Source organism: Vicugna pacos, chromosome 19 (assembly GCF_048564905.1).
Source record: "Vicugna pacos chromosome 19, VicPac4, whole genome shotgun sequence".
In the NCBI taxonomy this organism is placed as follows: Eukaryota; Metazoa; Chordata; class Mammalia; order Artiodactyla; family Camelidae; genus Vicugna; species Vicugna pacos.
In genome coordinates, this window is record NC_133005.1 from 22238622 (window position 1) to 22253559 (window position 14938).

General features: G+C 42.6%; 1 protein-coding gene and 1 long non-coding RNA gene across 2 annotated transcripts in view; both read left to right on the forward strand.

The window, feature by feature from the left end:
* The window catches only part of LOC102535915 (uncharacterized), a 30109-nt gene extending 15675 nt beyond the window's left edge, over nt 1-14434 (forward strand). The window contains exons 4-8 of the mRNA XM_072944638.1: nt 6534-6619; nt 7325-7461; nt 11057-11404; nt 13312-13662; nt 14039-14434. Of these exons, the coding sequence (XP_072800739.1) occupies nt 6534-6619; nt 7325-7461; nt 11057-11404; nt 13312-13662; nt 14039-14124 (1008 nt within the window). The 3' untranslated portion in view covers nt 14125-14434. The remainder of the gene's footprint in view (nt 1-6533; nt 6620-7324; nt 7462-11056; nt 11405-13311; nt 13663-14038) is intronic.
* LOC140687399 (uncharacterized) lies at nt 4024-5307 on the forward strand. Its single transcript, XR_012061667.1, has 2 exons — nt 4024-4099; nt 4774-5307. It is a non-coding gene; the product is annotated as an uncharacterized lncRNA (long non-coding RNA).
* Nucleotides 14435-14938: the final 504 nt, after the last annotated feature.

Consider the following 14938-nt stretch of genomic DNA (forward strand, 5'->3'; position numbering starts at 1 on the left):
GGAGACCATTTCTAGATCCTTGAACCCTGGGGCTCCGTGGGGGCAAAAGGAATCCCCGTTTTAGGGTAATGGGGAGAAACCCTGGATCTGCTGCTCTGAGGGCTGCTCCTGCTCTGACCCTCCATGTGACAGAGAAGGGCTGGGGAAGGGGCATCAGGGCCTGAGGAGGAGGCTGAGGGGGGAGAGACCTCTCTCAGGGGCTGCCCAGCCTCTCAGACAGGCATCCCATGAGGAGAACAGCCTGGGCACACAGGAGGTAAGCAGTCAATGTTTCTTGAACGATGATCAGATCATTAAATATGAACACAGTTCCCACAGTTCCTTCCTTCCTCCTTTTCAGGGTAACACCCTCAGTCTCTGCTGCCTGCTTCCCTCCCTGCGGGGCCCAGCCTAGGAGAAGACCCAGCTGGAAGCTTCCACGACTCTGCTCCAAACGCCTCCCTCCACGGAGATCTGCTTGCCCCCACACTCCTGAGACCCTCTCACAGTCCCTGAGGCCCTCAGAGCTGGGTCCTCAGCAGGGATTATGAGAAGTAGCTCTGGAGAGGGACTCACAACATCTCCCTGGAACGTGAGAAACAAGTCACATCAACACATATCAGGATATCTCTCATCCATCACCTTGGACTTGGCCGTGAACTACACACTCATGTCCTTGCTCAGAGGAGTTATTCTGTCTTTCGGACTCCTGCCTATCCTGGAAGCTCCACACTTTGAAGTTCTTTTTTACCTCTTGAGTACAGATGACCCCCCCACTTCCTGGTTTTAAGAAGAAAATGTATTCTCCTTCCTCTTTGCCCAAATGTCCTACCCCTCAAACCCTGAAGGTAGTGTTCCCTCCTGTCTCTGTGATGGAACCAGGAGAACTTCCATCTTCCTGCATCCTTCCCAACCATGCTGCTAATGGTAAACAGACTGTGTCTAGAAGCCTTGGAGTCATCCTTGATTTCTCCTTCTTTTATATTCCATATTCAATTTTGCCTTCAAAATGCTGACGTCCAGAGGTGAGATGGTAAATATTTAATAATCCACTCTCCAAAAGAAAAAAAAAGACTGTTTGGTAGTACTGGCCAATTTCTAGCTGTCAATACTTCAATGTGGCCAGCTTCAAGCTACCAACCATTTAATAACCAGCTTGCAGGAATTCTTGAAAAAGTAACAGTTGGGCTCTCATGAAGCAGTCCTAGCCTTCTCCAGCACACTACTCAGTTGCATCCATAATGTGCACGTTCTCACCCGCACCACCACTCCTGGTCCCAGCCACCATCATCTCCTCCTGCACCGTTGCTGTCGTCTCTGACTGGTTTCCCTGTCTCAGGCTCAGTGATTCTTTGGGAAAGTCAGTCAAATCCTATCACTCCTCTGCTCCCTCCCCTGGCATACCTGCCTGCCTCACTCTCTTCTTTTCAGTCTCTGCTCAAATGGCACTTCATCAAAGGCACCTTCTATAGACGGCCCTGTATAAAATATCAATTCCTCTCTCACCCTGGCATTCCATGTCTTCTTAATCTGATTAATTTGTTTCCTGAGCATTTATAACCATCTGATATACTGAATGTAAGTTATTCTCACATTGCATGGTAGAGCAGGACCTTAAAATAACTTGGAAACTGAAAACTTGAAAAGTGACCACAATAATCAACGGGAGAATAACTGTTTTGTGATCTTGAAAAAAAATGGTTTTAAACATCAGAGACTCTTTTACTGTCAGTTTAAAATGTAGAGGGAAATGGAAAAATAGCAAAGTTAATATTTAGAGTATTCTGTCATTTGACTCATTAGAAACATTGAGAATTAAAGAGTTTTTTTTTTATTTGCAAACCTATCGAGTTTAGTTTGAACAGTGTTTGCCTTCTTCTTCCTGCATAATTTACAATATAAAAGCCAGCACCTTATCTATACTTTGGTGAATTATAGTACTCCTTTCTCAGTTTGGGTAAGACTCTAACATTTCATTCCCTGATACTCTCAATGTTGTGAAATCTTTACAAAACTTCCTTTAATTTGAGGTATTTGCTGTTGTCGCTTCCTCTGGGGCATTTTCACCCTTTCCCTCACCACCACCTTCCTCATTATATGGTAAGTTTGCCCTCACGAAGTTCTTGTGGCTGCATATCTTTCTAACAGTATCAATGTACCATTCCCACGGTCAACTATTTCTTCTATAATCTACTCATGTTCAATTTGAATGTCACTTCCAACATCATCACCTTTTGTTTCTTCATTGCACTTTCTTCTTTGTATTCAATTCCCTTTTGCAGTTATTTATTTTTGTAAATGTCATGTGGATTCATCACTGGGAGTCACATGACAGCACAGCTACATGCTTTGCTGTCTGTGCTTAAATGAGTAACAGAGTCACAGTGATCAAATACTGCAGACTTTGAAATAAGGGACATGACTGGTTACTGATCAGGATGGGCATCTATTATACAGTTATTTGTGGACTGAAGTAGAGCTAGTGGCAAAGTTTGTACTTTATGCGATTGTTCACCATAAATTTACTGTGGTAACTGAAATTTCAACCATGTGTTGGGGGGACTGAGGTTTTTTAACTAAACTGTCTACCTAAAATTCATGCATATCAGGACCATGCAAAGTGAGGACTTCCTGTATGTGTCTCTTCCTCAGATAGGATGTCAGTTCTAATAGTGAAGGGACTATCTGAGTATTCGTTTCTATAGATATTGAATAACAAAATAAAATTTTTCTTCATCAATCACCTGGCTCTTGTATTCTAAAGCCCTTTCACTAAAGACTACTTTTTCTTCTCTGCATTTAAACAATCATTTCAAAAATTAAACATTTTCCATATCACAAGGAAATGGGAAAAAAAACAAAAACAAAAAACAGACGCTGACTGGAGTATGTCAAAGGGGTGTGGGAACCAACTGAAAGAGCTCCAAACTGACAAACCTGGAACAATCTGAGCAATAAATTAAAGTATTGGATTGTGCTATAATCTAAATGTTTGTGTCTTCCCAAAATTCACGTTAGAATCCTAACACCCAACGTGATGGTGTTAGGTGTGACGTTTGGAAGGTGGTTAGGTCATGAGGGCTGCACCCTCATGAATGGGATTAGCACTCTTACAAAAGTGAACCCACACAGCTCCTGTCTCAAGTGCACCTTGCATCCCTTACTTTCTGCCCTAAAGTTTCTCTGCTGCCCCTAGATTGCACACTTGTAACAATGCACTCATTCTGATATATGCACAAAATCCAAATGTACAAGTGTGTAAATGCCAGCCAGGGCCACACTCAACCAGTGAAGACAGGAGCCAGTAGATAATTATCCTCCTTCTCTGTGTCTCATGTGCACAATTCCAAAGGGAAAAAAAAAGAGATCGCCCCCAACAGAGTTCCAAAAGCCCTTTCAGCTCTGTGAGAGTACAAGGAGAAATCTATGACCCAAAGAGGGCCCTTATTGAACCATGCTGCCTCCCCGATCTCCCAACTGCCAGCCTCCAGAACTGTGAGCGATAAATCTCCGTTGTTTGTAAGCCACCCAGTCTGTAAGAATTTGTTATAGCAGCCCAAATAGACTAAGACAGACTATAAACAAAGATACAAAATAAATACCTACAAGTCCATATTGATGTAAATAAATAATTGAATAAATTAATAAATGGAGGAGAAGGGAAAATTTCCTGTGCAAAAAAGTCCCAAATAATTTTTGTAGATATTTGCACCTTAAAGAAGCGGAAGCCTAACTCTCCAGTCCTGAGGTGTGGGCTGCACATGGTGACTCCTTTCCAAAGAGACAGAATGAAGGAAGGAAAAAGAGTAACTTTACAGTGGGGGAATCTGACCAGCACAATTCAGCCAGGTTATGAAGAGTTCATCAGTGGTCATAAATCACATCAATTACATACACCCTTGATATAATGTGAAGAAAATTAAACTTTTCTCCTGTGACCTCCTCCCCCAAACCCATAACTCCAGTCTAATTATGAGAAAAGCACCAGACAGATTGTAATAGAGGGCCATTCTCCAGTGCATCTGACCAGGACTCCTCAAAACTGTCAAGGTCACCAACATCAAGGAAATCTGAGAGCTGTCACTACTGAGAGGAGCCTAAGGAGACATGAGAAGTAAATGTATGTGGTATCCCTGGGTGGGATCCTAGAACATTTGTTTAAAAACTAAGGAAGTCCATTATAGACTGAATGCTCACGTCACTCTAAAATTCATATGTTGAATTTTAATTCTGATGTGATAGCATTTGGAGGTGTAGTCTTTAAGAGGGAATAAGGTGATGAGGCCCTCATAAGTAAGATTAGTGCCCTTATAAAAAGAGATCAGAGAGTCACCCCTTCCACCATAAAGGACTCAAGAAGTTGGCAGTCTTCACCCTGGATGAAGGCTCTCCCCAGAGTCTGACCAGGCTGGCAATCTGATCTCTGTCTTCCAGACTATGGAACAAATAAATATTTGTTGTTTATAAGCTATCCAATCCATAATCTTTTGTTATAGCTGCCTGAGCTAAGACAAAAACTATAGACTTCAGTTAACAATAATGTACCAATATCATAATTGTAACAAATGTATCACTCTAATGTAAGATGTTAGTAACAGGAAACTGTGTGCAGAGGTATATGGGAACTCTGCATTATCATCTCAATTTTTCCATATATCTAAAACGGTTTTTTAAAAGTCTGTTAAATAAAATTTAACATCTTGTCCTCTTGTATCCCCTTGGAGAGCAATGCAAGGAAATGTGTGGTGGGGAGACTTCTGTGTTAATATACTCATGTTTTATCTCACCTTACAGGTTTGAGGTTTCCTCCTCTTCCGTCTTCTGTCCTAAACCAGGCACTCAAAGATTCCAGAAAAGCTGCTTCTCAGTCCTCCATGACATTCACCCTAAACTCTTCCAATTAGTAAAGCACAGAGCAGACCAAATCGGATTGGAGAACTTTGGGTTACCTGGGTGAGGTGAGGCAGCTTTGAAGACCTAATTGTGGGGAAGTTAATACATGTCCTGAGTCCAAGGATTCCCAGGTAGAAGATGTACCAAAGAGTGTGGAGGATGCTCTTATGTACCAGGCTCCAGAAGATCACCCCTAGCCATCATCCCTCCTTGGAATTGCCTCAGCTAAGAAGACTCACCTCGCCCAAGGTCACATTTGGTAATAAGCCACATCTGTTGGCTCAACAACATGGTTATATAAAAGCCCAGCACTTTCACCAGTTCAGGTCAGCCCTGAAGGAACATCTTGGCACCAGAGCTCCATGGGAGGCCACCTGAGGTCCTCACTGGGACTTCACTGCCGCTCAACTTCTTCAATACAATCCTGTTCCTTTTCCTCCCTCTACAGATATTGATTCTAAAAGTACCCCTTGAAAAATAACATGTGGATCTTCACTTCAGAATCTGTTTCCCAAGGAAACCAACCAGAGACAAAGAGGCTGTGCTGGATACCAGAAAAAGTGGGGATCCCTTTGTCTCTAGGGGCCACAAGAGTCATGGAAGGATGAATTGTTTATATATTCTGCCATATACCAAACTGTCTTACTATATTGAGAGCAATGAGAATCCACAGAAATGTTTAGGTCACAGAAAGGTGTAATCAGATCTGTGTTCTAAAAGACCTGGCTGAAATAAGAGGAAGAGATTACAGGGCAGGGTGGAAAAAACTGGGGTAGCCTAATTAGGAGGTAATCATTTTTATTCAGGCAAGAGATGATGGTGGAGATGAAGAATTAGATTTAAGAGTCATTTAGGAGGTAAAACTAAGAGGGCCGAATAGGGAATAGATATGAGTGGATGAGTGGGAGGATGTAGAAGGTGGGCCTCTTCTTGGTTTAAGCAAATAGAAAGATGATATGCCACATACTGAACAGGGTGGAGTGGGCGAAAAGAATGTCTAAGTGTAGATCATGAACTCAGTTTTGAATGTTTGAGGTATAGAAATGAAGATTACAAGGTCAAAGGATATATAGGTCTGAATGATGGGTTCAGAATTACTCAGCTACTGGGAAGTGGAATTTGAACCTAGAGTGTATCTGGTTCCAAAACCAGTGTTTTTGACCATCATGCCACTCAAAATCTCACCCTCTGAAGACTTTACAGTCCAATACAACGTGTGAAAATGGCTGGAGGTGGGAGGAAATGTGGGATGGTGGAGACTAGAGAAAAGAGGTTGTCCATTTCTCAGCAGGGTCCATGGGTGGGCTTCCCAGTGTGGAATTCATCATTCCAGAACAATGGGTTAGAATGGTGACATCACAAGGCAGTGGGAGTCTTGCCATCTCATAGAGGATGTTTGGGCCCTGCTCTGCACCTTCCTCTTCTAACATTTCTCCTGGCCTTGACATCTAGTTGGTCCCTGAGGAAAAGGCAGGGATCAAAGGAAGCAATGGAGAAACAGCCATAGCAGTCAGTGCCTGACTATGGATGTTTGGACATTAAAGGGTTACCAGTTGACAGTGGGACTAGAGTCCCTGAACACAACTTTTGTGCTTGGACTCAGCCCATTCCAGAGATGAGAGAGAAAGAGGTGAACATGCTGGTTCTTCTCTGTTTCTAAGAGTGCTTCTTCTGCCTCTTTACTTCTTTACTACAGAGCTGGCCCCAGACCCAGTACAGACAGGAGAGGCAGCCCTCACTTTCCCAGGTACATTTCTATGTGTTGTTTTTCCTCTTCGAGTGTGTTCCCTACAGCCTGGCATTCTCCATAGCCCCACCCTCAATCCTATAACACATAAATAATCACTATCTCTAAAACTTTAACCTCTTTCCCAGTCAAAAACAATTCCTCTGCAGGAAGGAGAAAAGAGGCAACTTCCTATATTGTATGCAAGGACCCAGGGCAGAGCAAAGAGCCCACAGCAGACATTGCATTAGGGCTCATTTTATACCTTTGACACCTCTAGAATGGGGAGGAGGAGTCTCTTGTAAAGTTCAACTCTACTGCCAAGAGGCCAAGGCCAGAGAGATCTAGCCTCCTCCCTGCAGCTGTGCAGCTCAGTGAGGCCCAGATGTTGAGCTCATGCAAGAGCTGTAACACAACTGCCCATCACAAGTTTCCAGAAGCCTCTGGCCCAGCCTATGACTCTGAGGATGCTGGACACGGAAAGGCTATGGGATTAGGGAGAATCTCCAAGATGGGATGAGATCAGGAAGAAGCGAAAGCCTCGAGTGTCATACCCCCCAACTCTGGAAACTTACACATTTCCAGTAGCAACTTATCAGCTCATAGCAACCTTGTCTGTACAATTTATAATCCCAAAGGAAAAGAGTTACGGTTCCACAGCCTTTCCTTGCATCATGATCCCCTTCCTCTGACACTGTGGAAGCAGGACCTGTCCTCTCTCCTCAGAGCACACGGCGCCAGGCCCCTCCAGGACCACAGTCAGATGCAACAGGCTCCAGGGGCCGCCGTGATGCCTGTCCCTGTTCCCTCATTCTGCCGACTTCTGTCTTCTCTGCTGCTGGCCCTGCTGCTGAAACTGACAGGTGCGTGGGGCTTCAGGTGTGTGTGGTGGCGGCTTCCCTCTGCCTGTTTACTGTTTTCTCCCCACATGTCTCCCTAGAATTTCCTTTGGGAAGGATTTCTTTGTCCCATCGCAAAACAGGCAGAATTTACAGATCTAGGCTGGAATGGTCCCCAGCTCACAAAATCTCACAGTAGCTGAGTCTGTTCCACACCCTTTAGTTCAGGTAACGGACTCACCCCCCAGGGTCAGAGGGTTGAGCACAGCAAACATCACAGCTTTCATCCCCCAGCCACTGGGAACAAAGGCTCTGTCTTTTAAATTTATTACTACCACACAAATGCTACCTCCTTAAAGGAGAAAGAAATGTTGGAAAACATGAAATTAAAAGCAAGAAAAGAGTTCACAATGCCTCCACCAGGAGATAATCACTGTTAAAATTTTGCAGAGGTCTGAGTGCTCATAAAACATTGGCCAAAGGTGCACGCTGGAGGTCTCTGGGGTCAGTGATGGAAGCTGAGCCCTGCGTCTCCCCAGCATAGCTGTGTGGTTCTGCCTCTACTTGCTGAAAAGGCTAAATGAGCTTGTGGAGTCTCTTCCCAAGTTCATCAGTCCATGTTGACAGACGTCTTGAATCCTAATTGCCACAGCAGATAGCTTGAGGGGTTTAGACCAGATGAAACAAGAAGCAAGATAATTATCTAAGTATGAGAAAAAAGGGGGAAGACTTGGATCTTGGGAGGATAAAATGTATGAGGATATTTTAGAAAATACCGAGAAAAATTAACACCAATTTCATACAATCCCTTCAAGAAAACAGGAAAGAAGGCAATTCACTTTATGAGGAAATTATTACCTTGATAGCAAAAGTAGATAAAGACTGTACATAAAAAAGAAAACTACAGACCAACATCTGTCATGATCTTAGATGCAAAATTCCTCAACAAAACATTGGCAAATAGAATATAACATTATATGATGTTTTATACTGTGACTAAGTCAGGTTTATTTTAGGCATAAAAAATGTTTAAACATTTGAAAATGAACCTCTGTAATGCATCACATCAACTGGTTAAAGAAGAAAAAAATTGCATGACTGTATCAATTGATGCAGAAAAAGCACCTGACAGATCCAGTACCTACTAATGATGAAAACTCTCAACAAACCAGAAACAGGGAGGAATTCCCTCAACTTGATAAAGAACGTTGACCAAAACCCTACAGCTATCACTATACTCAATGGTGCAAGATTTTTTTCTCCCTAAGATAACGAAAAAGACAAGGATATCTATTCTCACAACTCTTATTCAACATAGTGGAGAGAGAGAAAGGGAAAAATAAGGAAAGGAATATAGATTGGAAATGAAGAAATAAATCTGTTTGCAGATGGCATGATTTTCTACATAGAAAATCCCAAACAATCTACTAAAAAAGCCAAAACCAAACAATTAAAAAACTCCCAGAGTTAAGTGAGCTCAGCAAGGTGGCAGGATATAAGATCAATTACACAAAATCAATTACACTTCTACACACTAAAACAAGCACGTGACCACTTATGTTAGCCCCACAAAATGAAATACTCAGGTATAAACCTACTATGTACAAGATCTGTATGAAGAAAGGTACAAAACTAATCAAAGACATCAGAGAAGAGCTAAAAATGTACACTTATTTATATACATATTTATACATGTTTATGGATAGTAATATCAATATTGCCAAGATATTAGTCCTTCACAACTTGATCTATAGATTAAATGCAATCTCAGTTAAAAACCAGCAAGTTATTTCATGAATATTGACAAACTGATTCTAAAGTTTATATGAAGGGGCAAAAGACCCAGAATAGCCAACATATTATGGGAGAAGAACAAACTCACTTTTCACCAAAATTAACTCAAAATGGATCACAGACCTAAACGTATAAAGCACAAAATTATAAAACTCTGAAAGATAATGTAGAAGAAAACCTAGATGACCTTTGGTATGACAATGATTTGTTTTTATAAATAGGCTTTATATTTCAATGCAGTTTTAGATTCACAGCAAAGTTGATCAGAAGTTACAGTAATATTTCCCTATACTACTCCCTGCCCCCGCACATCCTGCCTCTTCTGTTTTCAGCATTCTTCACCAGAGTAGTACATTTGTTACAATTAATGAACCAGCACTGACAAACTGTTAACACTCAAAGTCCATAGTTTGAACTGTGGGTCACTCTTGGTGTCGTACATTCTATGGGTTTGGATAAATGTATTATGATATGCATCCACCCACTTTATGGTATTACACAGAGTAATTTCACTGCCATAAAAATTCTCTGTGCGCTGCCTATTTATCCCTCTTTCCATCCTAACCCCTGGCAACCATTGATATTTTTACTGTCTTCCTAGTTTTGCATGTCAGATAGTTTCCATGTCATATAATTGGAATCCTGCAGCATGTAGGCTCATGCTTTCAATTAGTAATAAGCATTTAAGGTTACTCCTTGTCTTTTCAGAGCTAATTGCCTCATTTCTTTTCAGTGCTGAATAATATTCCAGTCAGGGTTTGCCAAAATGTCTTTATCCATTTATCTATTGAAGATCATCTTGTGGCTTTCAAGTTTGCACAATTATGAATAAAGCTGCTATAAGCAATGAGGGAGAATCTGTTCCAGGCTTCTCTCCTAGCTTCTGGTAGCCTCAAACACGCCTTAAATTGTAGACGGCATTCTTTCCCATCTTCACAAAATTTTCTTCCTGTGCGTGTCAGCTAAGCTAAATTGTGCCTAAATTTCAGATTCACATAAGCTGTGAAATAATAGGTATTTTTAAGACACTAATTTTGTGGTAATTTGTTACTCCAAAATAGAAAATAAATATGCTAGGATTGAGAAATCATTCAGGAGAAAAATCTTTCATAGTTTTGTAGTATTTGTCTTGTATATATTCTGTGTATCTTCCGTGAACTCTATGTCAGTGCTCCTTGTGTGATATCCAAGAACACACAGCAAGAGCAATTAACTACTAAGGAGTAAGAATTTGTTGGATTGGAATGAGCATCAACGAACATGAAATGTTTTAATAGCTGAGATGTTTTCATACTCTAATAACCCATCTTCACTCAGGGAAAATATAAATTTCATGTATAATACAAGTCTCAGTGTGGATTTGGGCACACGGGGTAAATGGGCTTCCACATGAAGAGAGGGAGATGTCTCTATATGAAAGTCACAGTCTGAATATAGTATGTTGGTTATCAACACAATGCCCTGAGCTTGGGGACTTATCTCTAATTCTGAGACATAAAGAAAAATCTGACTCAAATCCTATTTTACATTTTTCATTTAATATAAATGTATTCATTGTTTCATTGAAAATATTTATTTGGTGCCTACTATGCTCCAGGATCTCTCTATATCCTGATGCAGAAGGAAGGCGCCATCCTCCTTTCTGTACACTGGTCCCCTTCCCTTCATCCCATATGGCAGCCAAATTTGTAATTTTTATAGTTTGATGCTAATACCTGCTGCTGAAGAGTGTGCAGTGAGACCCCACCTTCAACTAGAGCCAGACCCTGAGAACATTTTGTGCTAAGGCAACAAACATGAGAAGTGACACAAAGTTTCTTTCCAGGAACTTCAGGTGAAGAGTTCCAGGTGAACCAGCCTGAGAGTTTGCTGTCAGCCAAGGCTGGAGATGTCATAACCTTGGTCAGCAATATGCCTGCTCTGTCCCCGGCAGGGCCCGTCTTGTGGATCAAGGAGACTGGGCTAGAACGAAAATTAATCTACAGTTTCAACGGAAACCAATTTCCCCGAGTATCCCAAGTGGTAAGCCCAAAGGCCAACCAAACAGACTATTCCATCCGCATCAGTAATGTGTCGCCTGAGGATACTGGTACCTATTACTGTGTGAAGTTAATCATAGCATTTCCTAACATGGAGTATGTATCTGGTCCAGGCACCTACGTGTCCGTGAATGGTGAATACAGTGTGACAAACTCCAGCTTTCTGATTTTAAGATAAATTTTTTTTAAAAAATCTTTAAGATGTACAAAATCATTACTGCATACTGGATGTTGTACCCCTTAATTCACAAACTACCCTGTAGGCTGGGATGCTATAGATGGCCCTTCTGATCAGTCATTCAAGGTTCCTATGCCCAATATTGAATCAAGCCATGTTAATAGTCATGCCTTTCTCTAATGGCTGGCACCACCAGAAACTGAATACAGGGCAATGGACATTTCCAGCTGAAAAGATACTGCGTAGGTAAAATACATTACATATGTGCACAGTATGGTCCAAAAAGTTGGAAAACTCAGACTTGGAAGGTTGACTAGCTTTTCTGAGGCTTAGGGACAGACCTTGGCCCAGAAATGTGCATTGTTTCTATTATGCCCTATTTCCTGACCCTGAATATCAGAAATAGGTACTTGCAGCTACATCTTGGCTTCTGGATTCAGGATGAAATCTCAGCATGGGTGAAGTTAGCCCCAAATGCCCAATATCTCATGAGCCAAAACAAAGGGTTACTCAGGCAGGCAGGCTCTCTGCCAGCCTGCACTATTCCATTCACCCATTTCCAACTGAAATGAGATTAAGACCCGGTGGCAGGTATCTGAGAGGTCATCACAATTCAGTCAGAGACCTTGTTCCCTACACAGGAAGTCAATGAGTAGGTGTATCTTCCTACTATGGTTGGGAGTAGCTTCTGGGGAATCATGAGATCAGAAGGGGTGTTGAGTGTCATCCACTCCCAGGTCTTGTTTGAAAAGCCCTCCTGGAGGGGTTGAGTCACCCTCCTGGCACTTGACTTTTCCCTGGTCTGCCCTGAGAGTTCTACTCCCAATTCTGCTTTTCTCTTATTCTCTGAAAACAACCAGTGTTTCCATCTCCTTGCCACTGTCTGAATTAATTTCAGGAAATACGGTGAGATTAGGGTGTCCTTTTCTGCCAGGAAAACTGGTCTTCCCCACTGGTGTTTTCCTCAAGCTGAACCACATTCCATGGCATCCAACTGACCAGGGAAAATTCACATATTTCTTTCGAGCTGAAAAATATACATACAGGTGGCTTACCTGCCATTCTCTCCTAGCCTCAACAGCCAAGAGTTCCTTCTTTACCCTAACCTGCATCTTAGGTCATCTGTGGTTCTGATGCTTCGACAACCTGAAAGGAAAGATCATTACCAGGACTGGACATCATGGGAGGTAGTAATGCTGGGAGTACTGAGTTAGGGGTCATTGGTAGACCCTCCAAAACTGATGAGATCCCCTGAGGCTCTAGTGTTTTTGTTGAGAAAAATAAACTGTCCCCCTCCTCCCTCTTGAGGAGATAAGCAGAGGATCTTGGGGAACATATGCCCTCCTGATATTCAGGTTTCTGATCTCTTTATTTCCCCTTTCTCCACACCTCTCAGCACTGATGGCTCCACAGAATCAATGATGGATTACCCTTCGGAGGGGAGATGAAGGCCAATCCCAAACCCTCTGGATGTGTGGGACTGGCAGAGGGGACCTGAATCTGTCTCCAAATACACTGAGTAATTGTTGGCATTCAGACAGGAAGAAGAACTCGTCTCTATGAATACTACCCATTCATAATTCCAGCCCTCCCCCTCCATCCTCCTCTCACCTTGCTTAGGAGCTGAGAAATGAAATTGGGGAGGTGATGTATCTGGTCTTCTGACCTGACTTCCCTCTGTTAGCACCCAGGGAAGGAGCTGCCTCCAATTGCAGAGGCCTCTCTAAACTTAGTGTGTGGGTACTCACATATGTCACTAAAAGAAGTAGTGAATGAGGACCAACCATGATCTGGATCCAGTTTCCTCAGTCCTGCCTAGGCCAGAGCAAGGGAAATGGGAGATGATTTTGAGTTTCTTTCCAGGAACCACAGACGAAATGTTCAAGGTGCAACAACCTGAGATGTCACAGACTGTATCAACTGGGGAAACACTCATCTTGAGTTGCAGTGTACCAGATTCATTTCCGAAAGGACCCGTCTTATGGTTCAAGGGAACTGGACGAAAACGTAAATTAATCTACAATTTCAAAGGAGGCCTCTTTCCCAGAGTCAAAAAAATTGGAAACATGGCCAAAGCTGGCAACACAGACTTTTCCATCCGCATCAGTGAAATCTCTCTTGCAGATGCCGGCATCTACTTCTGTGTGAAGTTCAAGGAGGGAAAACCTGACATAGAGTACCAGTCAGGTCGGGGCACCCAGGTGTTTGTGACTGGTGAGTTTGACTCCTCCACCTTCTGTCATGTGTCACTTCTGTCTCAGTGATCATGTCCTCCAGTCACTGAGCAACTACATTGTGCTAAATATTACTGAAGGTACAACATACATTTGATTTCATCATTCTCTCAGCATCTTGTTAATTTAAGTGTTTTACAGGCACAAAAACTGAGAGTCAGAAAGGTCACTGAGCAATGAGAGATTTTTTGCTTAACATTCCAACATTCAACCCACCCCCAATAGCTAGGCTAAACCAATTAAGGTAATTTTATGTCCCCTACCAGAGGCTGAATCAAATATGAAACTGACTTAAGCCAGTTTGTGTCCACAGAGAAATCTGGGAAACTAATGCCATTCTCTCTCCTGTTGACTAGGAACAAGCAATAATTCTGCCCCAGATACTCCAGACAGACATCTCTTGACAGTGAGGGGAACCAAGCTGAGGAAAAATCTGCTCTAGAGAAGTGCAAAAGTGTAAAGAATGTGGGTTGACAACATTGAACAGCCATATTGTTCCTGGTTCCAACTGCACTTCTGGACCTCCAGTTATAAGAGAGTAAACATCTTCTTTAAGCCTGTTGGCTAAAGTCAGCACTTTCTAATGGACGCCAGCTGATAAACAGCATTCACAGAGCACTGTAGTACAATTTCAGATCAATTTTTTCTGTTCCTGAAGCCCTTCTTTTTTATTTTGTTTTTCTGTTTTGTTATGACCTCTGAACTCTGAGCAATACCCACCCTGAGAAATGATTAAATTGGTGATACTATTATATTACTGTTTATTGGGCATCTATTATATTTCAAGCACTTTCCCCATATTATTGTATTTACTTGCATAAAAACCTGAGCTTAAGGATGCTTGGCCTCGAGGGACTTCCGGGCAAGATGGCGGAGTAGAAGGACGCTTGTAAGCCACCCTCTCCCACAAATACACCAAGACCCACATCTACAGACCCACTCAGCCAACCAGAGCACCTGCGGAACTCCAACAGATCATCACCCTCTTCAAAAGATAAAGACGCCAAAAATCTGGTAGGAGAAAAGGAAAAAAGAAAGAACAAAAGGCAAAGCAGCGCGGGACGGGTCCCGCGGGGAGGGAGCGGCAAAGGAGGACTGGCGCTTGCTCGCTGGGTCTCCTCTCCAACTGAGAGGCCAGCGGGACGGAGGGGGAGCCTCCGAGGCTCGGATCTGTACAGAGCAGCCCTTGTCTGACAGAACTAAGTTAAACGGGCACAGAGCGTCCCCCCGACACCCAGCCTGAGACGCGGGCCAGC